The 21,780-nt window shown below is 36.1% G+C and overlaps 1 protein-coding gene across 3 annotated transcripts in view; it reads left to right on the top strand.

Moving 5' to 3' along the window:
• PTPRO (protein tyrosine phosphatase receptor type O) overlaps positions 1-21,780 on the top strand; it is a 259,686-nt gene that overhangs the window by 144,985 nt on the left and 92,921 nt on the right. For all 3 annotated transcript variants that reach the window (XM_061417745.1, XM_061417744.1, XM_061417746.1), the window contains exons 2-6: positions 2,702-2,975; positions 12,875-13,033; positions 14,790-14,942; positions 16,873-17,316; positions 19,141-19,302. In XM_061417745.1, coding sequence (XP_061273729.1) covers positions 2,702-2,975; positions 12,875-13,033; positions 14,790-14,942; positions 16,873-17,316; positions 19,141-19,302 — 1,192 coding nt within the window. The remainder of the gene's footprint in view (positions 1-2,701; positions 2,976-12,874; positions 13,034-14,789; positions 14,943-16,872; positions 17,317-19,140; positions 19,303-21,780) is intronic.

The raw sequence follows: 21,780 nt of genomic DNA, 5'->3' as shown, positions 1-21,780 counted from the left end.
CTGATACAATCATCCTCAAAGCTGTTGTTAGCATTTGGAAGATTAGTTCCTTTCCCTGGAAGCTGTTACTGTCTACAAAGCATCGTGACACATGAGACATATATTTCTTCAACACGCTACAAAATTGAGTTTATTTATTCTTCTTTTCGTTATCACAAACACTTCCAGTTTAGTGGCTGTTAAAACATACAGCAAAGAATTCTTAGCAATTGCATATTCCATGTCTGTAAACTTATTATTTTCTGAATTAGTGAATCGACTTCTGTAATCAATAATGTATAAAAAACAGGTTTCAGCTCTATTGGATATTTAGTGCTTGCATCAGCCTCATGTTCCACCTGACCACTGCCAATGGAGAATGGGTCATGTTTTAGATTTGATCCCAAAAGTACAGAACTCAGTTTTAAAAGTCTGCACATGTATCAGAGGATGAGAGACAAATGTGAGCAAAGGGATCTGGGACTTTCCTGGTGGTCCAGTGGTTACGACTCCGTGCTTCCGTTGCAGGGGGCATGGATTCAATCCTTCATTACAGAACTAAAATCCCACTTGCTACAGGCTGTGACAAATATTTTTTGAAAGCAAATCTGGGGGCTTCCCAGGTGGTGCCAGTGGTAAAGAACCTGCCTGCCAATACAGGAGACATAAGAGACCTGGATTCGACCCCTGGGTCGGGAAGATCCCCTGGAGGAGGACATGGCAACCCACTCCAGTATTCTTGCCTGGAGAATCCCATAGACTATGGAGCCTGGTGGGCTACAGTCCATACCGTCACAAAGAGTCGGACATGACTGAAGTCATGCAAGTGGTACTGTAGTTATTGTTTGGAGTCCATTTCACTAACATAAAATAAATGTATTAAAAAAAAATAAAGTAAATCTGTACTGACGATCCATTATTAAAGAAATTTTCCCAGGCCTATTCAGGTCACAAACCACTTGGCATATGCCATGTGCTGGTCTTAGAGCTGAAAACACAGCTAGAAATAAGATGCAGTCTCTGCCCTGGAGGACTTACAGACTAGTGAGGTAAGGATGATATGAACACTATTAAGTCTACTAAATGTTAACATAGAATTAAACTTCTCTTAATAGCCAGATAGTCTTTATAAGTGGTGCTAAGTCGTTTTCATCATGTCTGACTCTGTGTGACCCTATGGACTATAGCCCACCAGGCTCTTCTGTCCATGGGATTCTCCAGGCAACGATACTGGAGTGGGTTGCCATGCCCTTCTCCAATTCTTTATTAGTACCAGGACCTTTAAAAACTAGATTTCTTTAAAAAATTAAATAAGAAGAAAAAAAATCAGTATATTTTTACGTCTTCTTTTAAAGGATTGATGTATCACATGCTTGATTTGTCTTGACACTATGCGAGGTACCAAAATCAATAAGCAGATTAATTCTAAGAGGAGAAGGCTCCCATATAATTAATATAATCAGCAATTCTTTCATTCATTTTACAAATGCTTATCAGCTATATACTGTGTGTCAGTCTCAATGTTAGGAAAATAAGTCAAGAGGAGAAGACAAAGACGTGTGGAAAGATCAAACTTGATACTTGTGTAGATCAGTGGTTAAGAGTCTGAACTATATGTGTGACCTGGATCAAGTGACTTACTCTTTCTGGCTCTCAGTTTTCTCAGCTACAAGCCCAGATTAAAAATAATAATACCTGTCTCCTGAGATCCCTATGAATCTTAAATGTGATGATTATGTTTACCAAGCCTGCCTACCTTGGTACCTGGATGCTTGTAAGTCCTTGACAAGTTTCAGCAATTTTTCTGTCCCACTTTCATGGAAGAAAAACCTGAGGCTCAGAGCAATGAAATAATTTGTCCTGGACATCACACACACCCAGAAGGAAAAGTGAAACAGAACAGCAAATGTTACAAAGTACACGAATTTTGTCAAGATCAGAGAACAGAAGTCCCAGTCTGCCTATGGAGTGTGGGAAAGAATCAGGAAGGAATATTTAAACCAACTACACAAATGATTTTTCAAATACTGTTCATAAACAGTTACCTGGGGACTTGGAGCAAAGGTTTCAGTGCACTGACTGCTGACTTTTCCATCAATGCCCACGGCTTTTCAGTCCAGTCCCTTCTTCAAAGAGCATCATGGTTTCTTTTAATGAGGACTGGCTAAAATTTAAAGAGAAGGATAATAAGGTTTCTCAGCCCTGATTTTTTTTTTTAGTTGTCAGAACTGGCAGGTGAGATGTCAAGGAGAAAATAACTGCGTTGAAACATTTTTCTAGAATTTTCCTAGGACTACAGCAGGACTACTCCCTCCCAAGTAAAACAGTGCTTCTTCAAACCATATAGCTTTTTCAACAAAGATGAAACCAAGGACTTCTCTGAAAGTTGAGTGCCAAGATGATTTTCATTCATTTATTTTTACACAGTTCCATGATGTTTTTATTTTGTGTTTACTAAATGGCACAATCCGTGAATTGGAAGTAGCTTTTCAATCTGGAAGAATACTAAAAGTAAAAAGGCCTGAGAAGATCAATAGCCACAATAGGGCTAATATTCCTCTTTTTGATTTTCCACATATACTAAAAAAAACCTGTGTAACCTTATTTCAGGAAGCAATACTTGTCACAACATTAATTTTGGGGGAAATTATCTCAGTATAATTTTAATGAAAATAATCTGAAACTTGACCTCCATTTTCTTTTTCTCTGTTTTCTTAAACAGGATGCTACCACATTCCACGTAACTGTCCGAGATGATAATAGCATTGCTGTCTCTTTAGAAGCTTCAGACATCATGAGTCCATCATCTGTGTATGTTGTGAAGATAACTGGTGAATCAAAAAATTACTTCTTTGAATTTGAGGAATTCAACAGCACTTTGCCTCCTCCCATTATCTTTAAGGCCAATTATCATGGCCTATATTACATAATCACTCTGGTGGTGGTAAATGGAAATGTGGTTACCAAGCCGTCTAGATCAATCACTGTGTTAACAAGTAAGCATCATATGTAATATGATCCTCTGTGTTTCTTTATTGGGTGTATTCTCTTGTAGTTCTCAGTCAGTCCAGAACGGCAAGATCAACTGCCTTCAAATCAATTGACAAGGTTCAAAGTTCTGCTTCACTTGGAATATAGTTTCTCACAGAAGTTGATCACATTATATTGTAACCTTCTGTTTAAAAAAAAAAAGTGTTTTAAACAAAAAAGTCAACCTCAATAGTGTATTTTGAGATTGAATGGCCATTTTAGATTCATGATTGAACCATGTAATTTGCTATTATATAACTTAATAGTATGATCATAATTAAGTTTTTTTTTTCCACTAGAACATATAGTCTCATGTTAAGCAACTTGCTTTTTGAAGTAAAGAATTTACACTCATATTTAGCTGGCTCAAATTCCAATTACACATTTTTAGCTGAGAGAGAATAAAAGACATCACTTATCAGTTGCTTTTCCCCACCTCAGCCTGAAAATAGCCTATGTTTCCAATGCCCAAGAAAAAACCTGAGGAAAAAAAATGTCATTGACATTTTAATCCTTAGTAACTCCTGCCTTAAGAGGTCATGCTGATATTAGAAGTTTTTTAGGAGTGGTTTTATCTATATATGATTTTTACTTTACTCTCTGACTTTAAAACCTACTCTCAAAATAAAATTCAATTCTACTGTATAAGGTGAGGTTGTTGTTGTTTAGTCGCTAAGTTGTGTTGTGGACTGTAGCATGCCGGGCTCCTCTGTCCGTGGGATTTCCCAGGTAAGAATATTGGAGTGGCTTGCCATTTCCTCCTCTAGGGGATCTTCCTGACCCAGGGATGGAGCCTGAGTCTCCTGCATTGACAGGTGGATTCTTTGCTGCAGAGCCACCAGAGAAGCCCAATAAGCTGAGGTATAGATGAAAACTGTTATCTATCAGTTCAGTGGCTCAGTCATGTCTGACTGTTTATGGCCCCATAGACTGCAGCACACCAGGCCTCTCTGTCTATCACCAACTGTTATCTATAAGATGGTAGAGTTTATCACTTAAGCAATGTAATGTCTCAGTAAAGTTCTTTTTGTTCATTGTTCCTCAGTGCAAATTTTCCAGCGACTGTAACCTTTTAATTGCCATCTGAAAGTGATCTTTCTGGTCACAGTTAAGGAAAAGGACATAGTGATATTTACATTGGGGTAAAAAGAAAGAGAAACACCAAGAAGCAAGAATGCAGAATCAAGCTAAAGGACCTATTTTTAACATGTCTGTCAAAAATTATTTAAAGTTTCCCTTGGCAGAATACCAGGAACAGTACTGAGTTCTAAAAATTAGGAATGGCACAGACCCAAGACCTTCATGGTTTAAAGATATAATGAACAAATCTATAAGCTCACTGAATCAAAGAATGGACTTGCCTGGTGAAATACTATCTTGAGCTTCGGAAATAGTGAATTAGGAGCTAACAGAGCCAGGCAGCAGATCTAGGTACATAATGCCTGTAATATAACTCCTTGAAATCAGAAGCCCTCTGCTTTATTCATCTTCATAATGTCAAAGGAACATCTAGCATAACCCTTATGCTTAATTGGTGATCAATAAATATTAATTCGATTTAGTTAAGCGAGTAACAGGAAAAAGAGCCAGGGGAAAAAAGGGCTAAGACACAGAGAAAAATAAAACTATAGTGACTTTTGCTGACCCAACACTCATTAACATGAGCTCAGGTACTCTGGATTAGACAAAGCTGGAGAAGTCAGCTTTTAGTTAACGGTTCACAGAGAAATTTAAGTAAGTAAATAGTGAAAGATTTCTGAAATATCTGTTGATATTTTAGCACATGAAGTAAGTTCTATTCAAAGTATCTTCTATTTTCTTTTGTGATTTTATTCTTTGATATGCGGGCTGGGAGGTGTGTTGTTGATGATCCAAAAACTGGGCAATTTTGCAGAGACCTTTTTGTTGATCTAAGTAAATGAGAGACCTTTGTTGCTGTTCAGTCACTAAGTCACTTTTGACTCTTTGAGACCCCATGAACTACAGCATTCCAGCTTCCCTGTTCTTCACTATCTCCTGGAGTTTGCTCAAACTTATGTCCACTGAGTCACTGATGCCATCCAACTATCTCATCCTCTTTCCCCTTTTCCTACTGCCCTCAGCATCAGGGTCTTTTCCCAGAATTGAGGTCTTTTTCATTGAGTCAGCTTTTTGTATCAAGTGGCCAAAATTGGAACTTTAGCTTCAGCGTCAGTCCTTCCAATGAATATTCAGGGTTGATTTCCTTTAGGACTGACTGGTTTGACTGCCTTGCTGTCCAAGGGATTCTCAAGCATCTTCTCCAGCACCACAGTTAGAAAGCATCAGTTCTTCAGTGCTTAGCCTTCTTTATAGTCCAACTCTCATATCCTTTTATGACTATTGGAAAAACCATAGCTTTGACTATATGGACTTTTGTCAGCAAAATGATGTCTCTGCTTTTTGTCTAGGTTTGTATAACTTTTCCTCCAAGGAGCAAGCGTCTTTTGATTTTGTGGCTGTAGTCACTGTCTGCAGTGATTTTGGAGCCCAAGAAAATAAAATCTGTCACTGTTTCCACTTTTTCCCCATCTATTTGCCATGAAGTGATGGGACCAGATGCCATGATCTTAGTTTTTTGAATGTCAAGTTTTAAGCCAGCTTTTTTACTCTCCTCTTTCACCCTCATCAAGAGGCTGTTTAGTTCCTCTTCACTTATGCAAATTCAATCGAATGGCCTATCTTGTTATGCATTCTGTGAGCACTGGTTGAGTGATGTTTTAATAAATGTCAATTTAGGTCACGTTGGTTGTTCAAGTCTTCTATCCTTAATGATTTGCTTTCAACTTGTTCTAACAGTGATTGACAGAGAGTGTGGATCTGTTTATTTCACCTTTCACTTCTTTTAATTTATGCTTTATCTATTTTCAAGCCCTATTGTTATGTTGTTAGGTGCAAATAATTTTAGGATTACTATGTCTTCTTGTTGGAGAAGGAAATGGCAACCCACTCCAGTACTCTTGCCTGGAAAATGGGTTGAGCTTCTTATCTGTATGCAATGTCCCCCTTTATCCCTCATCAAATGACTTGTGTTGAAGACTATTTTGTCTGATATTAATATAGACATTTTAGTTTTCTTTAAGTATTTTCATAGTTTACTTGTTTCATCTTTATACTTTAACCTACTTACATCTTTATAGGTAAATGGGTTTCTTGTAAACAGCATACAGTTGGTTCTGCTTTTTCCCCCAATCCGAAAATATCTGTCTTTTAATTGGAGTTTTTAGATTAGCACTAGCCAATAATCACATATGTAATATTAAATTTTCTGAGAGACACATATTTTCTGAAAAGGTGAAATAAATTTTAATAACATAGTCTACTTAACCAATTGCATTCAAAATATTATTGTTTTAGCATGTCAACTTAAAAAAAATATGCACAACCTAAAAGTTGAAAGTTAAGTTTTGTTCAGGGAACATACGGAAAACTTCAAGCTCTGAAGGCAGCATCTCAAGTGACCCTGAGAAAACTGCTCCAAGGAGGCAAATGGGGAGCTAGGATATACAGGAGTTTTGCAACAAAGGGCAGATAGTAGGAACAGCCAATTGTTAATAAAAGCAAATAAAATATCTCAAGGAATGTAGCCATCTTCTATGTATGGGAGGGACTTCCTAGAAAATGCTAGTGGGAAAGAATCCACCTGCCAGTGTAGGAATTGCAAGAGCTGTGAGTTCCATCCCTGGGTTGGGAAGATCCCCTGGAGTAGGAAATGGCAACCCACTCCAGTGTTCTTCCCTGAAGAATCCCATGGACAGAGAATCCTGGCAGGCTACAGTCCATGGGGTCACACAGAGTCAGACACGACTGAGCATAAATGCACACACACTGCCTGTATGAATCAGGAAAATGCTAGTTGCTTTCTTCTCTCCGGCTTTAATGTTGCTCCTTCTTTCTGCCATGCCCTACTAAAGGGAAAAGAGTTGCTGTGTCCCCTCTGGTGTCCCAGAGGGGCTCATCTTTGGAATTTAGCTCATTTGGTTGCCTTGCAATCTCATCTCTCCAATAAACTTAAGAAAAATTATGTCTCACGCATTATTTGGCTTTTTCTTCTCACTGTTAGATGTCGAGGGATAATATTGAATTGCAGTTTTCTACATCCTAAGTGAAAGAGGAAACTTGCATTGATATCTAAAGAGTAAAAATTAATTAATGATGGTTTATTGTCTCTCACTTTCTCTTGCATTTTCAAATACTTAATTACACCATCCCAGTTTTGAAAGCAGTAACAGTTTGGGACTATAGGAACTGGGTTTTTTTGTACAAATATTTCTGGGACATTAGTGATATTTGGGTTTCAGCTTCCTCTTTTAAAAAAGAGAGGGTTAAAATGGATGACTAAGATTACTTTTGAGCTCTAAAATTACCATTATTTATTAGCTAATGATGTATTTTTCCCATCTTTATTTTTCTAAGGGGAAGGCTTCTTGAAAGTTTACAAAACATTTGTAGGATCTGCTCCCATAGCTGACAAGTTGAGAATGAAAGGGTACATTTGATGCAGTCATTTATTGTGTGTTGGACTTTGGTCTTCATGAAATAAGCAATGACAAAGCAATTGGCCCTAGGGCAGTCCTTTGATATTTCTCTACAGTTGTTCTGAGTCTGGCAGTCTCAGAGAAAGCTGAGGAACATAGCAAAGAATAAATTCAGCACAAACAAGTCATTTGGCCAGTTCAAGAGTTTCATAACCCTTAGGCTCTGACATCTGATTAATATTTAACTGTTTGAGAACCTTCAGCATATCTTGGGCACATTAGAAACAAGGAGTAGTTTCTCAGGAGATAAAATAATACATGAAAACAACTTCTTAGAAAGTTGGGAAATCCTGTTTACACACTGCTGTCTCCTGTGTTTGTTAAGTCTTAGAGACATGACTACAGAACATACATGGGGCATACAATTCAGCTATGATAAATAAAAATAATGTCTGAGTTTTTACTTTATATATTGTCTACATTCTCTATGCCACATCCTAGGTGCCAGAGAAATAAATAAAATGCCCATTCTCAAAGATGATATACAATAGTGGAAAAGATAAAGAAAACATTACAAATATATGATAAGTGCTGTAAAAGAATTATGTAAGAGACTACCCAGCCTTCTTAGGAAACATTGGGAAGGCACCTCAGAAGAAACAATGATGAAAAATTTAGTGAAAATTTGCCAAATGGATAAGCAATGGAAAGTGTTACACTCAGACTTAAAGTGAATCATAGATTTTTTAAAAATGCAGGCATAGCATTTTTTAATAGCAGGGCACACCTGTGAACTGCAAGAGTGAAGATGGCAAGCATCTATGATTCCAGAAAATGAAGAAAAAGGTCACTAGAAATATCGGGAATAACCTTGAATACTTTACAAAAGTGTTTAGACCTTAATCTTTAAGTGACGAGGAATGAGGACAGGTCTTATACAAGGAATGACACACAATTTGATTGGGGGAAATCTCCTTCTTGTAACAGAGCTGCAAGGCACATGGTCTGAATCTTGCTTTGGAATGGACAAATTATCACACAGATATTTTGAATAGTGGATCAAAGCATGAACTTTAGAGTCAGAGAAATCTGGGAACCATAATGTAGACTTTGGCAGATTATTCCATTCTTCTAGTTTTCTAATTTATAATCTATTCCACTGGTTAGCCAACTTTTCCTGTAAAGTCCTAAGTAATAAATATTTTATGCTTTGTGGACCATATGGTCTGTGTTACAGTGATTCAACTCCACTATGTTAGCAGAAAAGCAGCCATAGATAACACATAAACAAATAAGCATGGCTGTGTTCTAAGGCAACTTTATTTTAAAACACCAAAATTTGAATTTCACATAATTTTCATGTGTCATGAAATAGTATTCTTCTGTTGAGTTTTGTCAACCATTTTAAACTGTAAATAGCCTTCTTTGCTTGGAAATCATACAAAAACATGTGGCAGGCCAGATTTGGCTTGTGGGCTGTTGATTACTGATTTGGTAGTGGGTGCTATTAAATAATGTAAATTTTTTATACTAAAAAAATTTAAATAAACTCCTTAACATAGTTTGTAGCATCCAGTATAAGATCACTAAGTATAATTAATACCAATGACATTAAATAGAAAATTTCTCAAGAGGCTGAGAGCAAAGGAGAAACAGAAAAGATCAGATGGGGAAAAATCAGTGAGGTGGAGGTGACAGATTTAAAAGAGACTGACAAAAGTGAGAATATCAAGTAGCCTGAAAGCTTAAAACGTTTAAACAGAGATAAGAAAAATTAAGGTGAGGTTGGAGGCAGAAAGAGTAATTCAGAAAGTTGTTTAAATATTCCAGGAAAGTGTTAGAGAGGAAGAAATTCTTACCTACCCTTCTAGGTTTTTCAGGCTGGTCTAAGAATTAAACTGATGTGAGACAAATGAACAAAAGAAAATCAAACTGAAATGTAATCAATTGTGTAGATGGGAGAGACCCAGGAAATAAGAATTCTCCGAAATGGCCAAAACCTTCACCTTAGAAACCATCTTCAGCTAAAGACAAAAGAAGATGTTGGGGGTAGTGATTTGAGATCATAAAGGAGGAGGAAGGCAATGTACATGAAGATGGAAAAGCAGATGTTTGATAAACAAAAGCTGGACCCTGAAGAGACCACAGGACACAGAGAGGACTCTGATCTCCAAGCCCTGCTGAGTTTCTCTCACCATTTCCAGCCCATATTCTTTGCCAATCCCCCTGGTGATACACTATTCCAGGAACAGGCCATCTAAATTCTTTTAACAGTTAGGGGGAAGATCAAAGTTTCTTCCTGATTCTTCTGTTTCTTAAAAAACAAAAAAGCCTCATGCCAAAGAGACACATTTTGTGGTGGCAAATTTTGCTCTCCTACAAAAGAAATGAAGACTTGAACTAAGTTAGTAGATGCGATGTTAAACATCCTTCCTGGGCCACAGGTGGCTGCTGCTGCCAGCTCAACTCAGTGGCCTGCTTGGATACAGCTGAACCATTAGGTCAGGTCCCAGGCTGTTATCTAAGCATCAGACAAGAGCTCTGGCCTGGGACCTGGATGGTTCCCCTTTCCCTACTCCTGACATCAGAAGTGGGGGACTAAGCCCAGGTTTGTCTCCATCAAGAGGATCATGTCAGAAGACACATGTCCTTAGGTTGGTCACATCAGAAGCAAAGGATACTGAGCTTTCCTTTTAGTTCCTAAAAAACAGAGCAATCACAGGAAGAAATAACCTCAGCAATTAGCAGATATTAACAAGTACAAGCGTACATCTGCTTGTTTTTTCATCTTCTAAGATAGTCACATCCAGAACTTTAAGAGTCTTCCTATTCATGAACTGTCATGATGGTTCAAAGGGAATTAAGAAACAGGAAATATTCTTCAATTTGAAGATAGTTTTTATTATGTGGGCCACCTAATGAGGAAATAATGATCCTATTAAATGCCATTTTTAATTTTTTATTAAAAGAAAAAATGAGACTCTATGGTAGGATTTTTTAGTAAAAATAATGCAGTAAATTTCTGCTTTGTCATATATTCTTTGCTCCCACCACAAAGTGAAAAGAAAACCAAAAATATATTTCTAGGCTCAGAAATAAGACAGGTGTCTCCATGAATCAGAAACTCAAAGTACACAAAACCAATACAATGTTGTAAAGTAATTAACCTCCAATTAAAATAAATAAATTTATATTTAAATCAAAGTAGGGAAGAAGGCTGAAGTCATGGAGCCTTTGTGCTCTGAGTCTGAAAGAAGACAGTACTGAGTCTGGGTCACCATAGAGTAGGAAGGATTGAATTTTTACACATTAGATATGACCCAGAGCCAGACTCATTGTTGAAAGCAAAGATTCTTCCTGCTTGTCAAAAAAGGCACTTGTGGAGTCCTAAGGATGCAAAAGACACATAGTCTTACTATCAAGTACCAAGCTTAGTTACTCTCTTACTCAGAGAACGAGTTTGTGAAAACAGCTATATCATCCATAATATCAAGAACCCCAGAGTGATGTTATATGCCCTGGCCCTAGACTACAGCTTCTGGTGAGCTGAAAGGATGCTAAACTGCCTCAAAATAGTGAATAAAAAGCAAGAAATGGGACAATGAGAAAGCAAAATTTGGCCAAGGGCTTATGGTTTAGAACAAATGAAATCTATGCTAAACAAGATAGACATCAAAATTATTATCACATTTTGGATTATGTTTTATGTAGCAACATAACAAAAATTTGTAGTATGTTATCATCTATAAAATGATAGATGAAAGAATTATACTTATTTAAAAAGATTAAGCAATAATGAAACAAACATTGGCAAAAATAAAACAGAAACATTTAGAATATAAATTTGTAAAAACAACAAAAAAGATATTTAGATTGAGACAAAGTAGGTACTTGTTGAATGCACTAAGTCAAATTTTGGTTTCTTATGTTATTGAAATTGAAATTTCAAAGTGTAAAATTTAAACTAAGTTCATTTCTTTTGTTTTGTTCTTTTTTTAATTTAATTTATTTTAATTGGAGGCTTCATTTAGGCTATAGATGTCCAAGAATCCTCTCAATGCTAAAACTTTGAATCAAAATCAGTTTTTTCTATAAGAGTTGATTCGTGCTTTGTTGCTCAGTTGTATCTGACTCTGCAACCCCACAGACTATAGCCCGCCAGGCTCCTCTGTCGATTGGATTTTTTAGCTGAGAATATTGAAGTGGGTTGCCATCTTCCCCATTCAGGGATTGAACCCGTGACCCCTGTGCCTCCTGCTTTGCAGGGGGATTCTTTATCCACTGAGCCATCAGGGAAGCCAATAAAGAGTTGACTCCATGCCAAATTGTTTTAAATATTTTCTTGAATGAAATGCATGCTAGTAAGATTCATTCATTAGTCCCTACTAAAGAGTGAAGGGACTCTGGTACTGTACAAGACTTGGGCTGAAAAGTGGGAATGGAGGAGATTCAGACATAAATCAATCAATCGGTTATTTAAAAAATGAGTATTTATTTACAAAGTTTTGTGATGAGTTAACAACTCATACAAAATAAAAATAAACATTTTTAAACTTCTGTAGAAAGGCTGGTAAATATTATGAACTATAATTCTCATAATATAGGATGGTTTGCAATCTTATACTTAATATTTAAAAAGTGCTAAGCTCACATGAAGAAATAACTGATTATTAAAACATTTATGTCTGGTCAGAGCCAAAACATATTTTCTATTGTACTCAGTCATGTCCCACTCTTTGTGACCCCATGGACTGTAGCTTGCTGTTTCCTCTGTCCATGGAATTTTCCAGGCAAGAATACTGGAGTAGGTTGCCATTTCTTCCTCCAGGAAATCTTCTCCACCCAGGAATCCAACCCAAGTCCCTTGCATCTCCTGCATTGGCAGGTGGATTCTTTACCACTGCACCCGTCTCCCAGGAAGCCTATTTTCTGTTACTTGTCTGTTATTAATATCAAATTTTCTTGACTTGGGGGAAAAATGAACTAGGAATCTGTAGATACAGATTCCACCATGTCCTTGTTAAATTACCATTGACAAGTAATTTAAAGTCTCACTTATCATTATTTTTATATGTTGAATGGTGATATGAATATTTGCTCTTCCTAGATCTTAGGGTTGTTGCAAAAGGCAATTGGAAAAATGACTATGAAAGTTCTTTGAAAAGCAGAAATCACCACATAAAATATGCTTTATTAATTACTGCTATGGAGAACAGTCAGCTCAGGAGTACTGAGGAGTTTAGTGTCTTACAGATAATTAAAGTATGTGTAAAATGCTAATAGGTGTCATCCTTGGCACTTCCAAGTATTAATAATGGTATTTTGCTCTTTTCCCAATTCCCCTTTCTCCATTAACTTTCCTTCTGCAGAACCTCTTCCTGTAACCAGTGTTTCAATATATGACTATAAACCTTCTCCTGAAACAGGAGTCCTCTTTGAAATTCATTATCCAGAAAAATATAACGTTTTCACAAGAGTAAACATAAGCTATTGGGAAGGTAAAGACTTCCGGACAATGCTATATAAAGGTAAGAGGCAACAGAAAGATGAAAAATGATGACTCTTACATTTTACATAATTTCTGCCAAATGGCCTTGCTCTTGCTCTGAAGAAGTCTTATAATTCACTGTTTGATCATAATGAACCAATAAAAATAGTTACTGATGCATGAAAATATTGTTATAAGGAGACTTAAAATGTTTAGTTCATTATTTTAGAGTCATGTGTCATGCATAAACATAAAAACTCAAATTATTATGACTTACTTGTTATTCTTGCCAAATATTATTCCTGCATGTCTGGTGTAGGAAACAAATTTAAATTTAGAAGCACAGCACCTAATCATTTCCTTCTGAGTGCAGTAAGGCATTTCCAGACCTGGGAAGTTAGTTGGGGGTCTTTCAAAAAATTTCATTTGGAGATGGTCCAACATTATTCTCGAATGCTTAAGACAATACTTTTCAGTTCCTTTGTGTATATTTATCTGTATGACTAGTTAAATGACTGCATTAATATACAAAAATGGGTTTCACTATTTTTACTGGCTTGATGGGAACCTTGTGGTCAGAGAGAGAGAGAAGAGGGTCCAGGGGAATTAAAAATTTCTAAAGAACCCCAATCAATTTCTCTGAATAGACTAGAGGGCAGAAGTGGGCCAAGTGGGAGAGGGACAGGGAGAGGACAGAGGACATTCAGTTTTGGGAACTGAACTGGGGAGACAAATATTCTCAGGACACAGAGCCACTACACTTATCTGCACCGAGTGTAGGTGCTGGTCTCAAAGCTGATTAGTTGTAAATGAAAACCAGGTAGAGGATACTTACTCAATCACCTAAGGCATGATACCCAGAAACATCCCACTTTGACTTGCTGCTTTTATAAATTCCTGAATCTTCCAAGGATTTTTTTTAATGAGACAGTGTTTAAGGCACATGCAGTAACTCTACAGGTTTTTTTTAAAACTTAAAAAAAAATCAAATAAACAAAAATAGACTCTATTACTGTATTCTTTGTTTTCAATGAAAACAGATTACCTGAAAATTAGTAATTGGGACCTTGTTTGCTTATTGATCACATGCAAATATAAGTTTATAAATAACTGAAAACCATCACTGACACTTTTGTTGAGCTAAATTCCATGAATTTAAAAATGTTAACTAGTATGCTCTTTTTTTTAAGTTAATTAATTTTGCAAATTATTTTTGGCTTTTCATTCAATAAGTAGTATTTTCAGTTCCTTTCCCTCATTTCTTTCCAACTTGGATTGGGTTTTTAAGTTTATTATTATCTTCCAAAAAAAAATTTTCTAAATAAAATTCAATTTTTTAAATTTTCTTCTTTTTTCAGGAAGGTCCCATTTGCCAAATGACATATCATTTTCTTTTAAAAAATAGGCTACATTTTACAAGTGAGTCTAGTGAAAACATTTCTTGTAAAATTATTTTTTCCTAAGTCATAAATTGGCAAAATACCTTGGGTTCTTACAGTAAATGATTAGCATAAACCTAATCTCTACAATTTCTATATGTTACCATTTCCACTTAATACATCAAATGTTCCTATAATAAAATTTTAATTCCAATTGTATCTAATTCTTGCAGAAAAAGCCTTTGTGTCTAAAAATTTCAATTTTCATCTCAAGCCTTAAATCAAATTTTTATTACTCACTATACTAGAAGTCACAGGAAATATTATTTGACAGATAGTCATAATTGTTCAGAACTTTCTAGAAGTCTGTGGCATTTAGAAAACCAAAAATTTAATATAATTGTTTTTATTCCTCAGATTTTTTTAAGGGAAAAACAGTGTTTAATCACTGGCTGCCAGGAATATGCTATAGTAATATCACCTTTCAGCTGGTATCAGAGGCAAATTTTAATAAAAGCACTCTTGTGGAGTACAGCGGTGTCAGTCATGAACCCAAACAGCATAGAACTGGTAAGTCATTTGAAAAATCAAATTTAGTGAAAAAATAATTACATTATATGTTGTTGTTATATATATTCTTTCTGTCATCCTAAGGAAAATTCTGTTCCAGAACTCAGAAAAAAATACATATTTCAATAATCTAAAATGAATTTTCTATCAATGTAAAATGAACTGAGCAAAATACTCAATAAAAAATTTAAATATCAATGAAATCACAGATTTTTAATCTTTGAATAAAATAGCATGTGATATTACCAAAAGTTATAAGTAAGTAACTTAACTGAATCAAGTAGACATCAGTAAATCTACAATATGACATAATAACCATATGGCAGAAGAACAGATGTGAGATGTTCTAGTATAGATTATCTGATTATTAAAAGAAAATATTAGGATTCAGATACACCTAAAACTTGGCAGTGCTTAACTTAATCATAGGATGGATAGATGGATGAATGGATGGATAGATAGATGGGTAGGAAGGTGAAAGAATGGATGGGTAAAATAAATACGCACATGCTAAATACCCATCACCAATACCAATATAACTGACATCTTCTCCAAAAACATGCTTAAGTATTCGATAAGCATGAGGGGGCACAATTCATACAAACATTGGGAATGGGTTATAATAGATCACCAACAGACCCTGCAAATCTGAAATTTTAAGATGTCATGATTCTCATTCTTTAGACCAAAACAAAGAAACTATTTCAGCTAAATATTAATATTTTATTCACCTTACATCAACACCTAAGATTCTACTTGTAGTTTTCATTATTCAAGTACAGAAACTAGTTGAGCGTCTTTTACCTGGGAGATTTTTAAAGTACTGGGCGAGATGAAAACAAAGTCCGCTGAAATGGTTTCCTGGCCTCAAAAACGGTAGAGGTACTACTGGCACTCATGGGCTTCCCTGGAGGCTCAATGCTAAAGGATCCGCCTACCAATGCAGGAGACACGGGTTCAATCCCTGGGTCAAGAATATCCCCTGGAGGAGGAAATGGCAACCTACTCCAGTATTCTTGTCTGGGAAATCCCATGGATGGAGGAATCTGATGGGCTACATCCATGGGGTCACAAAGAGTTGGACATGACTTAGCAACTAAACAGCTATTGGCAATCATACAAGGCAGAATGCAATAAATATTATTAAAGAGTTGGACATGACTGAAGTGACTGAGCATGTACACACGAAGTTATATAGCAGCATGAAAGAGCAAAAGATTAATTTTTATTAAAAGCTCCTAAGAGGTGAGTGTTGAGTTGCTGTTTGAAAGATATGTAGAATTTGTTGTAGGTAGAGACCATTCAGTGGCCTTCATAATTTTCTACCACTAGAAAAGCATACTTCCATAATTCATAAACTTATTTTGTGGGCATAGTTTTCATTTTGAGAGGTTAGAAGCGAAGCCATATTTGCAATATGTGTGTTAAAATTCCTAAAGGTAATTTCAACACGCAACTCTCTTAAGTGCAACTATGTCATAGGGAGTATTTTTAGCCTTGATAGCTATAAGACACTATAGTTGCTTTTTTGTAAAAAAGATCTAGTGACAGAGACTCAGTTTTTTAGAAAGGAGATTGTGATAAGCTGAAAAATATGTGTGTAACTCTACTTTGGAAGTGGTTCAGTCACCACTTTGACTAACATAGTAGCATTATTTAATGTATTTGAAGTGTGACTGATGATACGATAATGTGTGCACATCATATACAAAATCTTAAGTAGACATGTACTTGAAACGACACTTGTTCTTGATGTAAAAGTACAATAAAACTCTGTTTTCTACAATATTGTAAAGTTTAAAAATAAAATAAAAATAAAAAAAATAAAAAAAACTCTGTTTTCTGAATCTGCTTTTATGTTTGACTCATTAATAAAGTATTCATTATAATAGTTTAAAAATACATAAAATGATAATTCTCTTTCTTATAGCCCCTTATCCACCTCAGAATATCTCAGTTCGTATAGTGAACTTGAACAAAAACAACTGGGAAGAAGAGAGCGGCAGTTTCCCAGAGGAATCGTTCATGAGGTCACAAGATACAACGGGAAAGGGCAAAGTCTTCCATTTTACAGATGACACTCCTGAAATTCCGTCTGGCAACATTTCTTCTGGTTGGCCTGATTTTAACAGCAGTGATTTCGAAACAACATCCCAGCCATATTGGTGGGACAGTGCATCTGCGACTCCTGAAAGCGAAGATGAATTTGTCAGCGTGCTTCCCACAGAATACGAAAACAACAGTACACTCAGTGACATGGAGAAATCGGCATCCAGCTCTTTCTCTTCTTTCCCTGTACAAATGATATTGAGTTGGTTACCACCAAAACCACCCACTGCCTTTGATGGGTTCCATATCCACATAGAAAGAGAAGGTAAAGTACTAGGAAATCAGAGGACTTAAATGGTGCAAAGGTAAAGAAAATGGGAACTTTTAAAAATTCCATTTAGAAAGAAAGCCTGAAGGTAGACAATTAAGATATAAAGAAAAATGGTAAAGAAAATGAAGAATTTATTGAATATCCCAAGGCAGACTGAAACCAGAAAACGAAAATGAACAGATTGGGTCAGAACCCGGTTTGGGTAGTTCACACATCGCAAGTATAGGCAATTGTACACATTTTATTGCTGACATTTCACCTCCCCCAGGCCACTGAGGAAACTTTGAATAGATTTTGAATTAACTTTCTTACCATCACAAATTACAGAATATCCTGGAGAAGTGTTCTCTTTTCCCAGCACACTAACTTGTGAAGCATGCAGCAAAAGAATCTTGCTGACAACATGGCTACTTTCCCTAGAGTATCAGACCTATGTTCTGCTTATCAGGCTAGTCTTATTCCCCTCTGGGGGTGCTCCCCTGGAACCAGCACAACTCACATTTTTCCAAAGAGAGACTGGTAGTAGAATAAAAATACACAGCAACTGGTATTCCCACTCTAGCTACCATATTATATATATTGTATTCACTTAGCAACCAAGAGACATTCTTTATATTTTACCCATTACTTTATGAAAAATAGGGCCATGGCATTCAGTAAATTTGGGTCATGAATCATATCTGAATTGTTGTTTGGTAGATTTTCATAGTTATTTGTTGTTTATTTTGTTTTTATAATGACATACTTCATTTTTTGCTCTCCAGTCTAGTAGTTTGAGTGGCAAAGGTTGTCAAGCTGTCAAAATTTGAGGTTAAATTGACAGCCTTACTTACATGCTAGGGTATTCAAATCATATAGTCTCATAGATGACATACTGTTTGCCCCTATTTTATCCAATAGAATGAAATACAAGATTTGTGAATTCCTCTATATTGGAGTATAGAGCGACCAACAATACCCAAATATTATATAAAATTGAAATCCTTTGTCATTTATAATTATTTGAGTCAAAAGTCTTAACATCTGCCTGAAATTATCTGTATTTTTAAAAAGTTCCCTTAGTCTTTTATTTTTCTGTTGCTCGATATAGTCTCTGGAAAATAAGGTCTTATATCTTAGAATATTTTGTAATGCCTATTTCCATGAAAGTTCAATCATGCTTTTATCTGACTGCAGTGTGTTCTGTTGAAGGCTACTCTGGTCACCAAATGATAAAAAAAAAAAAAAACTTCAAATGAAGTAATAAGCAGCAGGAGATGGACTTTGAAGCAATGTAAAAATCATTTTTACTTTTAAAATTTCTGGAAGTCAGCCAATGAAGCAAAATATAATGTGTCAGAAAATATACCCAGAGGATTATTTCTAACTAGAAAAATAATTCAATATATTTTAAGACACTTACGGATATTTAATGTTATCACAAAGAACTTGCACAACATTTGGTACTGTTTCTTTTAATTCTTTATATCCAAATGAGAAAGTTGATCATTGCTATCTTCTCCTAACATTATACTTCCGTTTTGTGTGTATCATTTTACTGCTGACAGTATGTAAGAATGCAGTATATATTTATCCATATTTTTATTGATTTGGACACTGTATTTTAATTTTGTTATTTTAAAGTACTGTAAGAAAACAATTTGAACTCTTAACCATCTTTTTTCAATAGCAATTTTAGTTTGGAGGTATAATTCAACTCGACATAGGGAAAGAGGCAAAATAAGAAAATACTTTTTTAAAAAATTAATTGACCTGTCTATAGCCAAGGCTATTCCAGATATCAATTCATATATATTCTCTTCTTTATATATGATTTAGAAAACTTTACTGAATATTTGACAGTGGATGAAGAAGCACATGAATTTGTTGCAGACCTGAAGGAGCCCGGGAAATATAAGTTATCTGTGACAACCTTTAGTTCCTCAGGATCTTGCGAAACTCGAAACAGTCAGTCAGCAAAATCACTCAGTTTTTATATCAGTAAGTACCAAAGAGATTATTTTGCACTTACAGAGGAGCTAGAACAATGGAGCTGGTGTGATGAATGATGCTTAAGCATCAATTATTCATCAAACCTTAGAGACCCTGAGAATTCTTCAAGGTCATGAGAGGCCCAAATCCATGTGATTTTTGACAGCAGAGAAAATATATGTATGTATCATAGTAGCAAATTTATCCCGGGATTTAACTTGAGGATTTTTTTTTATTATTGAGAAAATTGAACATTTGTTAAACTGACCTTTTGTACTAGTGGTAACAAACTCTCCAAGGACATGGACACATAGTTAAGGAAAGAGGACTTTTGTTTGAAGCCATAATGAAAACTGGTATTTTTGAACTGTATGAAAAGGCTCACTGAGTTTGAGGAGCTTGAAAGAAGCACAGAGATTCAAATGTAGTAAGACCTAGGTGGTCTCTCCAAAAATTAGCACAAACTAAGATAGAGCATGGGACTTCCCTGGTGGCTCAGATAATATAGAATCCACCTGCAATGCAGAAGACGCAGGTTCAATCCCTGGGTCGGGAAGATCTCCTGGAGAAGGAAATGGCAACCCAATCCAGTATTCTTGCCTGGAAAATCCCAGGGACAGAGGAGCCTGGTGAGCTACAGCCCATGGGGTCCCAAGAAGACAGACATGACTTAATGACTAAACGACAACAACAAAGCTGTAGCATCATGAAAATACCAATACCAAGTCTTAGGGCAGCTTCTACTGATTCCATCAGGGATAATAGCAGGCCAATAACTAGCCTCAGAAAGCTATACAAATAGTGCACATAGGTAACGTTTTCTGCTAATCTGACTATGCTTACCAAAAGTTTAGAGGCCAAAAATCTGTTTCCTAGCTTATCCGGAGTTAATGTGCAGAAAAAAAAAAAAAAAACCCAGAAGGCAGTGGATAAAAACTTCATTCTGAGAAGGATGATCACCATATGTTATCTCCAAAGGCAAAATAACACCTTTCATTAAATGACCCTCAAAAAGACAGGTGAGATAACAAGGAGGAGGGCAGAGGAGAGAGTTTATTTAGCAGCCTAAAAATGTTGAAAATACCCTATATAACAATTTTTCTAAGGAAATCAAAAATGTCACCACTTGTGAAAGGCTTGAAATATCCACTAGACAAGCAGAAAAAAATATCCATGATCAGCCTGCATGTCTGTCAGTTACAGGAGATCTTTGACATGGCATCATTTGAGAATGAAAGCAAAGTTTAGTATTGAGTTCTTCCCATGAGGCTTAAAATGTTTCATTAACCCAGAGATTCCCTTGTCTGCCAGCAGAGATCCACTGCAAGTTCCAGGAAAACTCCCACAACTGTTCAGGCCATTAGCTCTTCCCTGCTCTGAATTTCTACTGTGTTTCATAATGAAGTGAAAGTGTTAGTCGGTCAATCGCATCCAACTCTTTGCGACCCCATGGACTGTAGCCTACCAGGCTCCTCTGTCCATGAGTTTCTCCAGGCAAGAATATTGGAGTGGGTAGCCATTCTCTTCTCCAGGGGATCTTCCTGGCCCAGGGATTGAACTCAGGTCTCCCGAATTGCAGGCAGATTCTTTACAGTACAGAGCTTATCTCTGAGTGCGATATTTTTCTAGATGGATTTTATTTGGGTACCTCTTGTTTTTCATGCCACATAATAAAACCCTAAGTTGGGGTTATACTCTTTGCTTAGGTTATACTCTTTGCTTATTTATTATTTCTGTTGTACATTCAACAAATATTTATTGAATCACTTTCCAGTGATAGGCACTTTATTTTTAGATTATCCAAACTGACCAGAGCTGCTGAGAATGTCAGAATTGCTCACAAATATGATTCTTTTGAAAAGATGCATGTTAATATTCATTTAGGAAAATACTAGAAATTTTGCTGTTTCTTTGCCAATAAAATAACCTGTTTGGAGCTTCAGATACTCTGTTCTGCAGTAATGAGTTATTCAGGTGTACTATGTATATACCTTTGATTTTACAAGAATACTGTATTTATGTAGTTTTGAAGGCTTTCCTCAGAGGTGAAAATTAAGGTAGAGATTTGCATTAGTCTCCCAAAAGCCTTCTGAAGGGAGCATTGCTATTATCTCCATTTTTAGGTGGAAAAAAAAAAAAAACTTAGACACAGAAACTTTAGCCACTTAGTGTGAGAAGGAGAATCAGACTCTAGAAATCTTTAGTAGCCGAGTCCATTTCCATGGAGTCTGCAGTGACCTGTTACCTTGGGTTGATTATCAGGTCCATCCTATTATAAAGCCATTAAACGAGTGAATTTTTTTTGCCTCCATCCACCCTTGCCCCCACCACCTCAGATCTTCGTAAAAGTAATAACACTTCATATTTGGTAGTTTTCTAATACATTACAATCTCATTTGATCCCAGCAACAGTCTTGTAAAGTAGACTAATCATATGGCTTCTTGGTGAGTTAACACAAAGCCCTGGCCCAGGAGATAGGAACCCCA

This window comes from Bos javanicus, chromosome 5 (genome assembly GCF_032452875.1).
Source record: "Bos javanicus breed banteng chromosome 5, ARS-OSU_banteng_1.0, whole genome shotgun sequence".
Taxonomy (NCBI): Eukaryota; Metazoa; Chordata; class Mammalia; order Artiodactyla; family Bovidae; genus Bos; species Bos javanicus.
The sequence above is the reverse complement of the archived record's forward strand: the minus strand, read 5'-3'. Positions and strand labels throughout refer to the sequence as shown.